The sequence below is a fragment of the Diabrotica virgifera genome, chromosome 9 (genome assembly GCF_917563875.1).
Source record: "Diabrotica virgifera virgifera chromosome 9, PGI_DIABVI_V3a".
Taxonomy (NCBI): Eukaryota; Metazoa; Arthropoda; class Insecta; order Coleoptera; family Chrysomelidae; genus Diabrotica; species Diabrotica virgifera.
In genome coordinates, this window is record NC_065451.1 from 173,795,213 (window position 1) to 173,810,815 (window position 15,603).

General features: G+C 31.8%; 1 protein-coding gene across 1 annotated transcript in view; it reads left to right on the forward strand.

Annotated features, from left to right (window-relative positions):
* LOC126891929 (gastrulation defective protein 1 homolog) overlaps positions 1-15,603 on the forward strand; it is a 44,111-nt gene that overhangs the window by 17,960 nt on the left and 10,548 nt on the right. The window contains exons 4-5 of the mRNA XM_050661277.1: positions 4,289-4,684; positions 13,873-14,197. Coding sequence (XP_050517234.1) covers positions 4,289-4,684; positions 13,873-14,197 — 721 coding nt within the window. The remainder of the gene's footprint in view (positions 1-4,288; positions 4,685-13,872; positions 14,198-15,603) is intronic.

Genomic DNA, 15,603 nt, shown 5'->3' on the forward strand with positions numbered 1-15,603 from the left:
ACACAAGTTAACTTACATTACTTACAATTAAACTAACGACATCAAAAAATTAAAATCAAATTAAAATAATTCACGTGAAATAGTCCTTTTAAAAGCATTTAGTGTGACTCCCATAAAGTCTATATTTGGAAACTCATTTACACTAGAAACAATTCTATTTAAAGGCATATTTTCTGCATGACGTGTATTGCACGATCTAGCGGATAGCAAGGGACATCTTCTCAAATTCCTAGCTGGAACATAAAAATCTATTCGACCCAGAATGCTAGGTGCAACAATAATACCATTTAACACCTTAAATACGAAATTAAGGTCAAAGTATCGCCTGCGATCCTCTAGACGGTGCAAATGAAACATCTGCATGACCTGACTGGAATTCAATTGCATTCCTCTAGTACCTAATCTATACCGCAGATATCTAACGAATTTATTTTGAATCGATTCAATTCGATATTTGTGATTCTCATAACTTGGACTCCAAATCACTGAACAATACTCTAGTAATGAACGAACATAACTGAAAAACAATCTCACAATTACAAACAAATTATTAAAATCATATGACATTCTGATGACTAACCCTAATGTCCGATTAGCACGCGCAATAATGGCATCATAATGGTCCACAAAACTTAGCTTACAGCAACACACCTAAATCCTTAATTACCTGAACCCTAGATAAATCCACATCTCCTATCTTGTATTTAAAATCACTGGTGGTCTTATTACGTGAAAAAATAATATATGAGCATTTCGAAGCATCCAATCTAAGATTATTTTCCTGGCACCAATGTACTAAAGAATCCCAGTCTCTCTGCAAACCCTCACAATCAGATTCTGACCTAATGCATTTAAATATCTTCAAGTCGTCTGCAAATATCAGATATTCAGATTTAAAGTTCCTACCAATATCATTTACCAACAACAGAAAAAGCTTAGGACCCAAATGGGAACCCTGCGGTACCCCTGACACGGCTTCAAATCCATTAGAAACACATCCTGCTGATCTTACTTGCAATGTTCTTCCTTGCAAATACGAAGTAAACCAAGCTAATAAAGAACCAGTGATACCAAAGTTTCTCAGCTTTGTAATTAAGACATTATGGTCTAGTAGGTCAAAGGCCTTACTGAAATCGGTGTATATAGAGTGCACCTCGTAACCCTCATCCATTGCTGTACCTATACTATCGATATACAAAAAGAGGTTAGTGAGAGTAGAACGTCCACCTACAAATCCATGTTGGTTGTTCGTAATAATGTTCCTAAAACAATTATCCAAACTTGGCAAAACCATTTTTTCAAATACTTTAGATAAGGCTGACTGAATACAAACTGGCCGATAATTTTTGATATCACTATGATCTCCTGCCTTGAAAATAGGACACACAAAGGAATGTTTCCATCTGTTCGGGAAAATTCCCGTCTGGAGAGATTTATTAAGAACATATACTAATGGTTCACACAAGGACACTGTACTTTCTCTTAGGAACAAATTCGGTATCAAATCAGGGCCAGCCCCTTTATTGACATTTAATGACAACAACACATTCAGTAAATTGTCAAAAGTGACTTCGAGGTTACTAATTTCCACCTCCAGCTGTTGTGAGAAAATTTCATTACTCTCCAGATTATCCAGAGATTTACCATTAAAAGTGCTGTATACAGTACCAAAATGTTTCGCAGACAACTCTGTTATTTTTTGTTTGTCATTCTCACTTTCCTCACCTAGAAACATAGAGCCAGGGAGAGCACCATGTCCGTTGGTTTTATTTTTGATGAACTTCCAAAATTCACCAGCGTTCTCATTTATTCTCACTTCCATCTTTGAAACGTAAGCATTGTAAGACTGCTCAGTGAGTGATGAGCATTCATCTCTCAAATTTTTAAATTCAATATAGTGGTGATACTTATTTGTAGTTTTATATTTTTTATGCGCAATCTTTTTGGCAATGACTTTACTCTTAAGTTCAGATAAGAACCAAACAGGAAAATTCGATCTTTTTACAGATATCTTTGGTACAAAAAGTTCAATTGCGTTCCAAATAATGGAATAAAAAGCATCTAAAATGTCATTTACATCCTCTAAACAGTACAACTCAATCCAATTGATCTGAAGCAAATAATTATTCAAGGCACCATAATCCGCCTTGTGAAAGTTATAATAAATATTAGTTTCCAAACTGATATATTGATTATCAAATAATATTAATGCTTCAAGTGAGGGATGATACCTGTCACACGTCATTAAAGCTTCCGCTTTTTTTAGACTTAAATAAGTATCAGAGAAACACAGATCAAGAATTGAGTCATACTGGTTTTTAAAATAATTATATTGACCTAATCCTAAAAAATTGAACTCGTCACAAAACAAAATTTCAGTATCATTACTTATATTTTTAGCAGTCGTCTCACCGTCCCATATCAGATTTGGTAGATTATAATCCCCAAATAATACTAGTTTAGAATCTTTATACTTATTCATAATTAGTTTTACAGTATCAATGTGATTGGAATAAACATCCAATCTAGATCTGGGCGGAATGTAGACACAGCCAAAAACATATTTAATGCAATTAATAGTAATTCCAGCAAAAACCTGTTCTACATTTGAACTGGCAATTTCCACTAGACAAGAACTGATATCACTTATAACTGCAATTAACACTCCACCTCCTCTTGATTTCTCGCTGGAAATATGATCACGGTCCCGACGGTATACGGTATATAAATCACAGAAAACTTCATTACTTTTAATTTCAGGACCAAGCCAACTCTCTGTTAGGAAAATAACGTCATATGTTGCTGAACAGGATGTCAAATATATGTCCTTTAGCTTCGTACGCAGACCACGCACATTTTGGTAGTAAAGTGATAGACTATTCATACTTATGTTCGCATTTGGGAGTTTTTTGGATTCTGGTGGTTTTGTTCTTTTACCTTTGAAATAAACGGGTTACCATTCTTGTATCGTATTGCCAAGTTTGATTCACCATTTCTTCTACGCCTATTAAGTTCTTCATATAATTTCTTGAGATGATTTCGTTGCATTTGAGTAAGATCTGATTTAATCAATATGCTCGATGGCTTCAACTTATGTTTGTTTTTAAGACATGCAATCACTGTGGTATTATTTTGAAAAATTACCTTAAGTGGTCTTGGCCTGTCACTACTGCTATTACCACGTCCTACCCTCAAAACCTTAAACTCAGTTGCTCCAACCTCCAGTTTCGTTAGTACTTCTCGAATATTTGCCTTGTCATGATCTATTCTCTCATTAGTAACCTTAGATTGGCTCTCATCAACATTATAGATTAGTATATTTTTAGATCGACTACTTCTATCTTCTAATTCCAGGAACATATCTTGCTCATCTTTGATAATAGATACACTTTGATTTCTTATCTCTTCACTTCCATTTCCACACATGGTTTCAATTTTTTCTTGTAACCCTTCAAGTTTCTTTTCTAAAGTTTCAACTTTCGCCTCATTAGATTTTACAGACGCTTTAATTGTATCTATTGTTGCCTGCACTTCAGTCCTCTGATTTAACAATAGGTTAATTATGTGAACAATAACTACTAGTACATCTTTATTGGTAGTGGTACTTTTCTTTAATAAATTATTTATTTCATCCTTGATTTCAGTTTCACTCTCTACAGCATCCACAGTATTGCACAGTAGACTTGAAAAATCAGCATTGGGCACCTGTTTTCCATTGTCAGCACTTTCTTTTGATACCGAAAAATTGTTTTCTATTACTCCCATTTAGGACGCCTATGAGTACAATTGTCAAAATATTGATCTTAGATAATGTCAAAGATTACCACTGTTGCCAAAGTTTCGCAGACCTTACGAAAAAAGGTATGATACTATCTCCCGAAGTTATATTGATGACGCGCTACTGTATGCTCTTAACGTTACTACCGTCCCTTATTTCGACCTAAATAACGAGACACGTTATCTAGCGTAACATTCACTCTGCGCTTGCGTACATGTCAAAATAGCGTATTCCGCTATTAGCCTGCGATAAAAATGCATTTGCGATATCTCTCTATTGTCTTCCTTTCACTATTTCGATATCAATTTTTTCTCATAATATTCTTTTAGTTCGAAATTCTAAAACGCAAAACGTTTAGTGCTTATAGCAACCGTATAAAATTTTGTGATATACAAGGTCGCATAAAAGTGACTGTTCTGAACCAAATGTAATTAAAAAAATAAAAAGTTTTTTGATCGTTTTAAGTTGTACTGTACGGATTTTTCATTTATAACATCCTTTCTATTGTAGGTGGTAAACAGCATAAACAAATTATAAAATGCAGAGCGCAGAACGGGCTCAAAGTCTCTCCCACTGCAGTGAACTACAACCGAGAAGGAAAAGTAATAGCCTGCGGATGCGCAGATGGTTCTTTACAACTATGGGACTTCCGAAAAAGTTCTGTAGCTCCAGCCAAACAAATCAGGAAAGCGCATTTGCCCGTTGAAATTACTAGTATCTGTTTTTCACACATTGGAGATCATTTGCTGACAAGGAGCTGTGACGAGAGTATGAAGTTGTGGGACGTGAGGAATTTTAAAGAGAGTGTACATGAAATTAAGAATTTGTACACTAGGTATGATACGACTGATGCTATTTTTAGCCCCAATGATGCTGTGGTTGCGACTGGACTTTCTTTGGACAAAGGTATGTACTCTCATTAAAAATACAATGACTGTTTGCTATAATTTAAGTGTGTAAATATGTAAAGGGCTTATTCGAAAATTCGAAAAAAGTTACTTATGTTTTTATGAGGAATCAAAATCTGCAATAAAAATGTGCATTTAAGATTTCAAGTTTCCCCCTTCTCGCGCTAGAAGATGTGACTAGGGGAATTGTCTTTGGTTTCATTCGCGAAATATTCGACCGTCCCACTTCTCTTTTAGGGGACATCCATAAACTACGTTGTAAAAAATTTGAACTTTTTAATACCCTGCCCCCCGTCGTAATTCGTCGTTTACAGACGAACCCCCCCCCCATGTCGACGTCGTCATTACAGTTCACGACCCCCCTTTCAGTGATTTAAAAGAATTCAATGTTATTTCTGTTTTTGTTTAATCAACCTTGAAACTTTATTTGCGAATGTATCATAACAAGAACAATTAAGGGGATAGGCGCAAAATCTTGGTCCAGTGCTATTTAAATGCATTCTTTTTTCGAATCCTGAGAAAACTAATAAATATATTTGAAAAATATAAACGCAGAATGAAAGATGGGTCCGAGGGCTGAAGATTACCGAGGGCTTAAAGTCCCTTAGAATAAACAAAAGGTTTCTTTTGAATGAAATTTTGAACTTAAAAATCAGACTAAATATTCTCTCTTTTATCCTTGTAACTTATTAAAATAAACATTATAGATGTTTTCAGAAACTTTTGGCCATCGGTAATAATGTAATCTCTCAATCTGCGTTTAAATTTTTCAAAAATTTTTATTAGTTTTCTGAGTATTCGAAAAAAATGAACGCATTTAAATAGCATTCGACCAAGAGTTTGCGTATAAATCTTCTCTAAGTATAAATACGACTTACTAACTAAATAGAACACAATATTTTATTTCCATTCATTCTTTCAGAACTATTTTTTCACACACAGTATGCAGCACATAAGTGAACTAACAATTTAATATTGTTTGGTTCCAGACGTTGTTCTGTATATAGATGCGCTTGTTTAAACCCAAAGAACAATGTCTTATTGTTTGTTGTCCTGTACAAAAGTGCTACCTAATATTATTTTAAGGCTGTGACTGATAAAAACGAAATGTATGCGATAAAAGTATCTATAAGAGAATTCTTTTTAATTTTAACAAAGGTGTGTATTTATTTGTAAACGTTTTGTTTTATTTTCAATTTCATTTCAAAAACTATACGTTTTTATATGAATATCTGATACTTTAATGCTGGTAAAAGCTAGTAAAAAATTATATTTATCGAGACAATAGCGACAAAGGGTACCCCCCGTTAAGATAGGCAAAATGCCCTCACTCCCAGAATTCAAGTTTATTATTTTTTTTACGTTCTATGCAACTAAAAAATGAGATTACGCGGATTTTTAGCTCGCCACCCCCCATACCCCTCCACCCACAGCCAAAAACGTAGATTTTTAGATTTAATTTTTTTTAGTTAGGTTCCAATTTATTTTAAAATTTCAAAAAATCACAAGTGTAGCTGAGACTTTAACAAAACATGTCCATTTTTTATGGACCCATAGATCGAGTGTACATAACCTCAAATTTTTTTTTAACTATTTTAAAACCTATAACTTTTTTTTGGAGAGGGCTGCAGGTCCAATTTTTTTTGCATTTTGTGTATTTTATCAAAAGCTATCTCTCTGATTTTTTTCAGATTTTTCCGTCAGGTGCGCCATCTTGAAAAATCAAGAAAACTGTTTTTTTAGGGGGTTTTTGGGGATTTTCTCCATTTTATAGACTGCAACATAGATCAACTCAAGGTTTTGTTAATAGATTATGTATAATTTAAAATAACTGAGTATATTAGGATATTCAAAAATTGGGCGAAACACTTAAACCCCCCAAAAACCATGTTTTTTAAAGTTTTGTAAGGATTTTTGCGGGTCTAATTATATTTTTTGAGATCGATAGAGCCTGAATATTTGTTTTTCATTTTTTACGTTATATGTGATTAAAAAATAAGACTAATAGCATTTTTAGCCCACCACCCCCTCCCTCTCTCCCCACAAAAACGTCAATTTTTCTATTTTTTTTTTGTTTAGTTAAGTTGCAATGAATTTAAAAATTTTATGAGGCTTCTACAAAACATATCTATTTTTTGTAGACCCGTAGGTCGAGTGTACAATACATATAACCTCAAAATTCCTTTTTTATTTTTTTAAAACGCATTTTTGACTTCCAATCGATATTTTTTTAAAACGTCCAATGAATTTACATCTCTCTCGCGGACGGCCGGTTCAATACGTGATTAGCGCTCATTTTTAATTATTAAAAATAATAGTAATAACATAATGACAAAAATTTCTTCAGGCTTCTGCAGGGGGGGGGCTTTAAAATTTGAGTTGGTCACTTTATGACTTTCATAATAATAATTTTTAATCGAGTTTTTAAACCTTGAAAATGGCCATTTTCGCGTTTTTCAAATTTTAAATTGCATGTAAGTCGACAACAGTCAATTTTATAGAAAAATCACAAGAGACCTTTTTTTCTCAGGTTGATCCAGAGAATCTAAAACAAATTTGTCCTAAGTGAAAAAATTGATTTTTTGAATTCGTTTAAAAAATTGTTTAACAATTTTCCGACCGCGATACTGCTTGTCACCATGTGGATTTGTTATAAGGACCTGTTTTTGAATAAGTTTGTGCAAAAAATGAATCGAAATAATTTGCCTAATGGGGACAAGCATACAGCATGGACTATTTGCATTATGAGCCAAACGAAGATGGTTCGGAAAACATTAATCGATAGATACTGTTGTAGATGCGAGTTGAGTAAACGGCAACATAACCATAGGCTGTTGTTCGCATGTAGCTGCCATAATATAATATTTATCGCATGGAAGATATTTTACAAAAATCATCAAGCCAGCAGAATATCTTACAAAACTCTTTGACAATACAGATGTTATACCTGTAAGAGACGAAGACAGCGATGAAGACTTTAGAAGTGAAGTGTTATACCCACGAATATACTCTCCGAATACTCTACGAGTATATACGGAGCTTATATTCTTTGGCAATACTTTCCTTATTCTTTATATGGTGTTTTAAGTGGCAGTAAACGTGAATCAAAATGACATTATAATAGGCAGAGCAGAGATATAGGTTATGTAGATGGTACAAGCACATGTTTGAATAATTAGAATATGTATAATAGAAGGTAATATTAGAGTACCTACTAAATACAAACTAACAAAGAACAAAATGTTTTGATTCACAAAACGACAAGAAGTAGGATATATTAAAATAATGTATTTTTTTTAAATCGATTATTCTGTTTTATTTTTGTTTTTTGTATCCTACCCAAAAGATATCACAATGACATCTTTACTTTATATAAAAATATTGCAAAAATTTGAAATTGTTTTGTTAAATGTACAGCCGGTTCCTAAAAAAACTGATACGACTCTTAGTAAGATTTGATCATGTTGAGCAGTGTATTTGATTGATCTGACATTATATTTATTATGACAGACAAATAATAAAATAAACAAACAACAAACAACTGATTACATATTATGTTAATTCATAAATTGTACTAATTATTAAGGTCTAAATGTTTATATTATTTTGAATTCCTGTATTTTATAAAGAGTATATAAATGATAGTTTTTACATCAAATAGATCACATAATTATTGTAAACGTGGATTATACAACAAAACAAATTAGTATTCAATTCAGCCCTGTAATTTATTAAAATAAATATAGAAGTTTTCAGGGACTTTCAGCCCACGGTAATAATGTAGTCTTTCATTCTGAGTTTAAATTTTTCAAAAATATTTATTAGTTTTCTCAGGATTCGAAAAAAATGAATAGAATTAAAATACATTGAGAATTTTGACATGCGTCACAATGTTGCCTTAACTCAATGTAAAATTCTAAACTGTTGAATTCCAGCTTCCCTAATTATTTGACATCAAAAGACATTAGAAACTATTTGTAGAGGATTGAAATCTGTATTGAAAACAACTGTTAAAATTGGTCTACGTAATTAAACATATTCCAAAATTTTGTAAAAATGTAATACATTTCAGTTTTCAGCCCAAACTTAGGCCACACACACTGCAATAATGTTCACATTTTTGAACTGTCAATATTTTTATTTTATCATCTATTGTTTAAAAACAATACAGTTGATAAGATACCCTCAGTTGCGGAGAAAGTATTAATAATAAAGATTAATAATAAAGTCTAATAACCGTGGAACAGAATAAGCTATCTGACAAATTTTAAGATTTGGCAGTGACATTGACAGAATGTAAATATTAAGTATTTATCTTTCAAAATACACTGCTCAATTTTCTACAAAATACGCTTCAAGAGTCGTATCAGTTTTTTTTGGAACCAGGTGTAGTTTACTTGAGGACAAACTGAGCAACAGATATACTGAGAAAAAAAATTAAAACGAAAAAATGATGATTTATTGGGAAGGTTGAGAGGAAGGAGGGCTAAAATTGGGCTAAGGCTTATTTTTTAAACACATCAAACGTAAAAAAATGAAATAATATTCAGGCTGTATTGATCTCAAAAAATATTAGGCCTGGATCCCGCGTATCAAAAAAAGTTGATTAATAGCAAGCTGAAAATATCTGAATAGTTTAACGGTGTCTAGTCGGACAAACTTTGATGTAGGTATGGAAACAGGGGAAGTTTTAATTGTGAAACGTAATTTTAATTGTGGAACGTGCCATCCTGACAAGTTTATGATTGTGAAAACTAGCAGGTTGTTTTTAAGTTTATTCAATAGCAAATTATATAAAATATCCCTTAAAACTCAGTTATTTCAAATTATACCTACATTACCTATAAAAAACCTTGAATTAATCTATTTTGAAGTCTATAACATGGAATTAATCCCTAAAAACCGCTGAACAAACCAGTTTTGCGGATTTTTGAAGATGACGCACCTTACGGAAAAATCTGAAAAAAGTCAGAAATATAGTTTTTGATAAAATACACAAAACACAAAAAATAGACATAAATCCATCACCAAAAAAAAATACACGTATTAAAAAACAAAAAAAGAGGTTATAATATGTACTTACACTCAACCTTCGGGTCCATAAAAATAGATGTTCTGTAAAAGCCTCAGCTGTGCGTGTGAATTTTTTGTAATTTATAATTTAATAATTATTAACTATTCTAAATGGGAAATAAGCCACAATTTAACTAAAAAATGACCATTTAGAATAGTTAATTACAAAAATGTCACAAAGAAATAGCTTCAAAATAACATTCATAATTTAATTGCAAACCAACTTAAAAAAAATCGAAAAATTGATATTTTTGGCTGTGGGGGAGGGGGAATAGGGGAAGTGGGCTAAAATTGCGGTGAGTCCTAATTTTTTAAAATCATATAGAACTCAAAAAAACATAAAAAAAAAATATTCAGGCTGTATCGACCACAAAAAATATAATTAGATTCGCAAAAAATCCTTACAAAACTTTAAAAAAACATGGTTTTTGGGGGGGTTTAAAAGTGTTTCGTCCAATTCTTGAATATCATAATATACTATTATTTTAAATTGTACATAATCTATTAACAAAACCTTGAGTTGATCTATGTTGCAGTCTATAAAATGGAGAAAATCTTCAAAGAACCCCTAAAAAACAGTTTTCTTAATTTTTCAAAATGGCGAACCTGACGGAAAAATCTGAAAAAAATCAGAGAGATAGCTTTTGATAAAATACATAAAATGCAAAAAAAATTGGACCTGCAGCCCCCTCCAAAAAAAAGTTATAGGTTTTAAAATAGTTAAAAAAAATTTGAGGTTATGTACACTCGACCTATGGGTCCATAAAAAATGGACATGTTTTGTAAAGACCTCAGCTACACTTGTGAATTTTTTGAAACTTTTAAATCAATTGAAACCCAACGAAAAAAAAATTAAATCCAAAAATATACGTTTTTGGCTGTGGGGGGAGGGGTAAGGGGGGTGGCGAGCTAAAAATCCGCGTAATCTCATTTTTTAGTTGCATAGAACGTAAAAAAATTAATAAAATTTAATTCTGGGAGTGAGGACATTTTGCCTATCTTAACGGGGGGTACCCTTTAAATATACCAATATATTAAACGACGTCGAATGTGCACTCATTCATACCCCTCACCCCCTGTCGTATTTCGTCGAAATAAGCAAGCCCCCCTCCCACTTCTCAACGACGTAGTTTATGGATGTCCCCTTATCACACCCTGTATATGTCATATAGCCCGATCAGGGAACACAAGATTTTACGAAAACCTTCAAAAAAATAAAGGAAGGATAAAAATTTGGGAATAGGTAGTTGAAATTGTCTATTATTATATAAGAAAAAGTTTACAATTCTACATCCCCTCCATTTTACAAAAATTGGGAAATCCAGGTGAAAAATATTTTCTCGGGAGTGAAAAAATTTACGTTCAAAATAGGCCCGGAATTGGATAAAATGACTAATTCTAAGCAACTTTTGTTCTATAGAGTTTTTTCACTAAGTCAATACTTTTCACTAAGTCAAAACATATTTTAGGACGGTTTTCGCAGATAACTCAAAAAGTAAGTATTCTAGCGAAAAAAATATTCTTAGTGAAAATATAGCTTATAAAAAATTGAAAAAAAAAATGGTGTACGCATGAGGTCTGCAGACCCAGTAGAAGCAGAGTTGTAGCTAATGAAAAGTAGGTTCTTCTTCGTCAAATTCCAAATCGAATATTTCAATGTGAAATAACCAAAAAACATAGCACTTTTCGGGGAAAATTCATTATAACTGTTTTAAAGTGTTTAAAAAAAGGTTAATTTTTGTTTTTTAAAAAAACTTCTAACATTAAAAATAAGTGAGTTTCGCTCAAAATATTGTTGGCCCCTTTTATTTTTTGGTACAAAAATTGAGAAAATCACCCCCTAATTAGCTTCCCAAATAAAATTAATCGTTACCGCTTCACAAGTTACTTTACTTATGTATTATTTATATTATCTATAAGTTTCTTTGGTTCAAAGTGCTTATTTTTGAAAAAAAAATTGGGTTTAAAATTAAACATTTTTTAATTTTGAAAAAAAAAATGGAATTGTTCATGGAATTAATTTAAAAATTATTAGTAATACCAAAAATCTTAAAGATTAATAAAATGTACGTTTTGCTTTTCTGAATATTTTTCTTTTTTGTTTTCTTGTTAGACAAAAATTGGTTTTGCTATGGCTGTTCAAAATTTGCCTAAACTTGTGGTTAGTTACTCGTTCAAGCCATTTTAAATACAGCTTTTTCAAAAATAAACACTTTGAACCGATGAAACTTACAGATCATATAAATAATACATACGCAAAGTAACTTGTGAAGTGGTAATGATAAAATTTATTTGTGATGCTAATTAGGGGGTGATTTTCACGATTTTTTTACCAAAAAATAAAAGGGACCAACAATATTTTGAGCGTAACTCACTTACTTTTAATGTTTTTTTTAAAAACAAAAATAAACCTTTTTTTAAACACTAAAAAAAGTTGAAATGAATTTTCCCCGAACAGTGCTCCGTTTTTGGGTTATTTCACATTGAAATATTCGATTTAGAATTTGGCGAAGAAGAACCTACTTTTCATTGGCTACAACTCTGCTTCTGTTGGGTCTGAAGACCTCACGCGTACACCATTTTTTTAATTTTTTATAAGCTATATTTTTGCTAACAATATTTTTTTCGCTGAAATACTTACTTTTTCAGTTATTTTCGAAAAACCGTCCAAAAACATGTTTTTTTCTTTAAAAATTCCGGACTTATTTTGAATGTATATTTTTCACCTTCGAGAGGGGAGTATTCCCCTCCATTTTTGAAAAAATGGAGGGGATGTAGAATTGTAAACTTTTTCTTATATAATAATAGAAAATTTCAACTACCTATTCCCAAATTTTCATCGTTCCTTTATTTTTTTGGGGTCAGATTGTTCTTTGATCGGGCTAATATATAAATATATAGATGTACAGCCGGTTCCTAAAAAAACTGATACGACTCTTAGTAAGATTTGATCATGTTGAGCAGTGTATTTGATTGATCTGACATTATATTTATTATGACAGACAAATAATAAAATAAACAAACAATAAGCAACTGATTACATATTATGTTAATTCATAAATTGTACTAATTATTAAGGTCTAAATGTTTATATTATTTTGAATTCCTGTATTTTATAAAGAGTATATTATAAATGATAGTTTTTACATCAAATAGATCACATAATTATTGTAAACGTGGATTATACAACAAATTATACAACAAATACACAACAAACGTGGATTACGTTACGAGAGTACTGTCATTTGAATCGTAATATGATTTTTTTCGAATCATGAAAAAACTAATAAGTATTTTAGAAAAATTTAAACGCAGGATGAAAGATTACATTATTACCGAGGGCGGAAAGCCCCTTAGAATAAACAATCAGTTTCTATTGAATGAAATATTTGAAATTAAATATCACACTTCTCTTTTATTTTCAGCCCTGTAACTTATTAAAATAAATATTATAGAAGTTTTCAGGGACTTTCAGCCCTCGGTAATAATATAGTCTTTCATTCGGAGCTTAAATTTTTCATAAATATTTATTAGTTTTCTCAGGATTCGAAAAAATGAATACCTACAATTAAAATACATTGAGAATTTTGACATGCGTCACAATTTTGCATTAACTCAATGTAAAATTCTAAACTGTTGAATTCCAGGTTCCCTAATTATTTGACATCAAAAGACATTAGAAACTATTTGTAGAGTATTGAAAACAACTGTTAAAATTGGTCTACATAATTAAACATATTCCAAAATTTTGTAAAAATGTAATACATTTCAGTTTTCAGCCCAAACTTAGGCCACACACAATGCAATAATGTTCACATTTTTGAACTGTCAATATTTTTATTTTATCATCTATTGTTTAAAAACAATACAGTTGATAAGATACCCTCAGCTGCGGAGAAAGTATTCCTAATAATAAAGATTTATAATAAAGTCTAATAACCGTGGAACAGAATAAGCTATCTGACAAATTTTAAGATTTGGCAGTGACATTGACAGTATGTAAATATTTAGTATTTATCCTTCAAAATACACTGCTCAATTTTCTACAAAATACGCTTCAAGAGTCGTATCAGTTTTTTTTGGAACCAGGTGTACATATAATTAATTTTTTAGGTCAGAAAAACGGCGTCGTTCTTTTCTACGATACAAAAACGTTCAACCTCATTAGAAGAATACCAATTACAGATTCGCATACAATAAAACTCTCCTGGCATCCGAAGCTCAATCAAATTTTCGTTGGAACGGGCAACGGACTTATAAAATGTTACTACGACGAAAGAAAGAGCTTGAGAGGGGCCACTTTATGTGTCATAAAACACCATCGCAAAGCTCAACACTCGGAAGTTGTTAGTTCTCAACAAATCATCACGCCTCACGCTTTGCCCTTGTTTAGGCAAGAAAGGAGAAAGACGAGTCGAAAACAAATGGAGAAAGATAGGTTGGTTGAAATTATTTTTAAATTATTTTATACTTATTTAGGGCTTTTTTAACATTGGTGATGGATTTTTTAATCCGAAAACGTTCTGTGATTTAATGTAACCCCTTATTTAGGGACATTTTGTGATTTATGGTATACAGCCAGCTACGGGAACTTTATTTTCCTCGTGGATTTTTTATTTTTAAATACGTATTCAATTATAAAATAATTGCAAAACAATTGTAGATAGTCATAGATTCAAGTCATAGTTCTGCAGGTAAGCTCTGTTCACCTTCTTCTGTAAGTGCCATGTTCGCGACAAAATGGGCAATCATCATAGCTATTCGGACTTCAGAGACTGCTGCCCTGAAAAGTTCATTTGATGTACATCCGTACGATTCTCTCAGGTTGCGCATCCAACGTACTGTCTCCATATTTTTCCTAGAATATTTCCCTGCAGAATAACGGAGCACGTTGTATCTGTCTTCACGTGTAATATGTACGAGATACTCCAATTTTCTTGCTTTGATTGTATTTAAAATTTCCATTTCTATATTTATATAGTCTATGACAGCGGTTCTAAACCTGTGGTACATGTACCACTTTTGTTACATGACATTATTTACGGTGGTACGCAAAAACACAAAAGGACCGCCAAAATCAGCACCGCAATAATAAATACCAGAGGAGGAAATTTTGATTTCCCTTCTCTTGCAAAACTCGCTTTAAAATACTTGATACCCTTTTCGACAACACACCTGTGCGAGAATGGATTTTCCGCAATGTTAAATATTAAGAACTTATGCAAAAAGAAACTTAATGTAGAATCTAATCTTCGAGTATATCTAGTTAACATCGAACCAGATATTAACCTTCGGATGACCAAGCGGGGGAAATTGTGACCCCAGCGTATGTTTTTCTTTAATAAATTCAAAAGTATTTTCAATTTTTAACTCATTATTTTTATTTGACTTTAATATCATTCTAGATATCCTCATATTTTGAAATAAAAAAAATTCCCTATATTTTACGAATAAAAAATATATTCTGAAGTTGATGTTTAGTAAAATACCGTCTGTTATGTGTAATTCCAAGTAGTTTTACTCTAATGACGTCGACTTTGCAAAGTAACAAGACACTTACTCAACATACACACTACACATGACACTAATACTGATGTTTTGACTGGCTGAATGACATAAAGTCCATGCCATAAAAAAATTAAAAAAAAAAACTTCATTTTTTTGTTAATTGTCATTTTTGACCTGGGGTCATTTTTCCCCCCGTGGTCATCCGTGTAACAAAAAAAGGTTGGTCATCGGAAGGTTAATAAGTTATGTGGAAATACTCAAGCACAAGCTACCCACTAATTAGTTTGTTTTCTAACTAGGTACCTATATAAAACCTAAAAATATAACCGAAAAACA